Source organism: Phytophthora parasitica, assembly GCF_000247585.1.
Source record: "Phytophthora parasitica INRA-310 unplaced genomic scaffold supercont2.6, whole genome shotgun sequence".
In the NCBI taxonomy this organism is placed as follows: domain Eukaryota; phylum Oomycota; class Peronosporomycetes; order Peronosporales; family Peronosporaceae; genus Phytophthora; species Phytophthora nicotianae.
The window spans coordinates 286,206-289,295 of record NW_008648992.1 but is presented as its reverse complement, the minus strand read 5'-3'; the positions used below and the strand labels follow the sequence as shown (position 1 = coordinate 289,295).

The 3,090-nt window shown below is 45.0% G+C and overlaps 2 protein-coding genes across 2 annotated transcripts; both read left to right on the top strand.

Moving 5' to 3' along the window:
• Window positions 1-1,039: 1,039 nt before the first annotated feature.
• On the top strand, window positions 1,040-1,405 carry PPTG_21514 (hypothetical protein; the record flags this gene model as incomplete). Its single annotated transcript, XM_008898313.1, has 2 exons — window positions 1,040-1,080; window positions 1,144-1,405. 2 exons carry the CDS (start codon window positions 1,040-1,042, stop codon window positions 1,403-1,405), a joined length of 303 nt encoding a protein of 100 aa, XP_008896561.1.
• Window positions 1,406-1,621: 216 nt separating this feature from the next.
• On the top strand, window positions 1,622-2,425 carry PPTG_03797 (hypothetical protein; the record flags this gene model as incomplete). Its single annotated transcript, XM_008897565.1, has 3 exons — window positions 1,622-1,937; window positions 2,024-2,249; window positions 2,335-2,425. 3 exons carry the CDS (start codon window positions 1,622-1,624, stop codon window positions 2,423-2,425), a joined length of 633 nt encoding a protein of 210 aa, XP_008895813.1.
• Between the last annotated feature and the right edge of the window lie 665 nt (window positions 2,426-3,090).

Below are 3,090 nucleotides of genomic sequence, written 5' to 3'. Positions count from 1 at the left end.
TTGAAGGCCTGCATCAAGACAGAGTGGGCTCCCATTGAACCAGACTACATCAAGAAGTTGGCAAAAAGCGTACCTAAACGTTTGCACATGGCAATTGCTTTAAATGGAGCCACAACACACTACTAGATGAATCTAAAATTATGCGTATATAGTTTTGACGCGATCACTTGTCGTTATATTTTCGATTGTGAAATAAAATAAATTGTTGGGCTAGCTAAGCTTTCAGGGTTGCTTCTTAACAGTTATCCACGTGGTATAGCGCTTAGCTTGACATTTAACTCGCACTACCAGAAGAGAAATCTTCATTTTTCAATGCGTATATAGTTTTGACGCGGACTGTATGAACCTGTCTAAGATAAGCTCGTACCGTAAAAGTCGACTCCAGTGCGACACCGATTAGCGGTAAAAATCAAGTCATTAAAAAAACCATACGAGGTTTAATGACCCGCATGAGCGACATCCATCCTTACAACCAGTGGCGCTCCATTGTGCAAGCTTCCCGCCTTCCACTCCATATCACACAAGCACGCAATGAAGCGCCGCCCTAAGAACAAGAACAAGGTCAAGCTGAAGGTATGAAATCGCGTATCACATACCTCATACTTAATTCTAAGTCATTTTTTAATGTAATAATGATAGGGAGTCGAAACCTCAAAGCAAACTCTGTAGTCACTGTCGCGGTACAGATGGCGTGCATCGCTCGTTTGTATACCGCTGGAGAGAGCAAAAGACAAAACTAGAAGGTGACAAGAAGAATGGAAGCAAGTTCTACGTAAATTTAAAGGCACATGAGGCACAGCGAGTGCGCTATCCTGGTTTGGGCTTTTTTTGATTTTCTAGTTCTTATTTTTCTAATCTATTAGCTGTGATGTCAAGGCTTCTTGCATATGTTTCAGAAATGAGAAAAAACCGCAAACTTTGCGTAACTACGAAGTGCTTAATTTTAATGATGCCAAAGTCCGATCCAGCCTTTACTCGGTCTCGCAACTATGTTGCTCTTCAGTACATCCCACCGGGTGTTACTGCCCTAAGTCAGCCAATGGATGTCAGCGTAATGCGGACCTTCAAAAAGAAGATCGAGTAAGTTTTTTTGTTTTTATTTGCTCACTAATTTTTGATAATAATTTGTGTGATAAATTTTAGAGACCTCTACGTGCATTATCATACCGACCATCCTTTCCCAGCTGACACAGCAGAACGCCGTGTGATGCTATCTATCTTGGTAGCGAAAGCATGGGACATGGTCAAGGCAAAAAGTATTGTAAAAGGTTTTCGAAAGGCAAAACTGCTTCCTATAGGTCCTACAGATGTGTCCGATGTCTTTGCAATGTACCTCCACTCACTGCCAGAAGCTGCTGTTGTCGATGATGCTTCGGACATCGAAGACGAAAGCTTTGATGACTGAAATGCGCTTTTGTTTGCTTTCACAAAAAATCGATTATTCTACAGTATTAGAGGCTTTTAGCAGAACCTTGTAGGTTTCGACCTCAACCGCAGCAGATGGTCTACTTCACCGGTTGCGAGTTTATCTTTAGCTCAACCGAGTGAGTAGCAATTTTTGACCATATGTCGAGCCTTCATTTTAAGACTGACCCAGCATCGCTTTAGCAAGACAAGTGTGATGGTTTTTCGGTTCTCGGAAGACATGGATAAGGAGCTCATGTGCGAGGTTATCAAGCAGAGACCGTTCGCAGCCAAATACGGTGAGACTGGTACAGTGTGGGTACAAGTTGCAACGCGTGTGAGTGCTTCCATAAAGGTCGTAGTGATAGACAAGCAGGTTCAAGATCGAGTTCGACTCCTGAAGAAAAATTGGCGTGCAGGAGAACTGCGAGCCACATTAGGCAGTGGTATTGAAGAAGCCAAGGACGCAACGGACGTACAAAGTCATTACAATACGTTGGCTGGGCTAGTCGGGCAATATGTTGCATTGGAAAGTGAATTCGCGACCGAAAAAAAAACAAGAAACAAAAAAAGCAGGCTGAAGAAGCCCAAACTAACGTCTGCGCGTCGCAAAGTGTAGCCGAAGCTATTACACGTCGAGCTCTGCGTGGTGAATATCTGCTATCTAGCGACTCGTCCTCGGAGAGTGAAGACGACACTTCTTCTGTGGCATCAACACAGTCTGTCGCTTCGCAAGCAAACACCACCAGGACAGTCACCTCTACACGTCGTAAGAGCACTTACCAACTAGAAGTTGATAGACAAGAAAAACGTATACGACTGGATACGGAGATGCGTCGGGATCGGTTTGAGCGTCAATTGAAGTTGCAGCAGCAACAACATTCTGAACGACATTCATTTGAAAGGGAACACCATGCAAACCGACTGCAGTTTGAACGAGAGCGTGACCAAGCTCGAGAACGTGCCGAATTTCGGCTTACACAAGCGCGCGAACAATCCGAAGAGCGGAACAGACAACTGATTTTGCAGTGCCCTAAGCTTTTTAGCGAGTCCTTTAACGGGGGCAACAACAATAGGCAAGTCAGACGAATAACGGAGGCAACAAGCAATAGGCAAGTCGGACGAATAACGACTTTATTTCAATACATTATTTTTTTTTCAGATACTCGGGCAGTCCTGGAGGAGATAGACCGAAGTAGGCGCTGATAGTATTTCCTCCCTTGGCGCAAGTCAGACAATTTGTTAGCAAAACACCAACGCGATACATCGTGCCGACTGGCTGAGTGCCAGACCGAGCCTGTCGTTTGAAGTCGAGAGCCGTCCTATGTTCACAACCTGCCCGTAGCCCCACTCAACAGAGACGCGCACTCTGCTCATGTTTCTGTTGACAAGCTTTTGATCCCGGGATAGATTTCCGATTGCACCTGTGAAGGGGCTTGTCAATACCCCCGTCGTTACCGTAGGCTTGATCACCGTACACTCTGTAGAATTTGAACCGCTCGTCATTTTGGATGGCACTTGCAAGTCGGGATTCCTTAACCTTTATCCCCAATTAGCCCACCGGTACGCTTAGCAGCCTACCGGTAGGCTAAACTTCAAAAATAGATTTTGGGTCGTTAGAAGTGTTCTGAGTAGTCGTCGATAGCTCATGGCGAAGCTGAAACACCAGTCAGCATCATAGTTAGT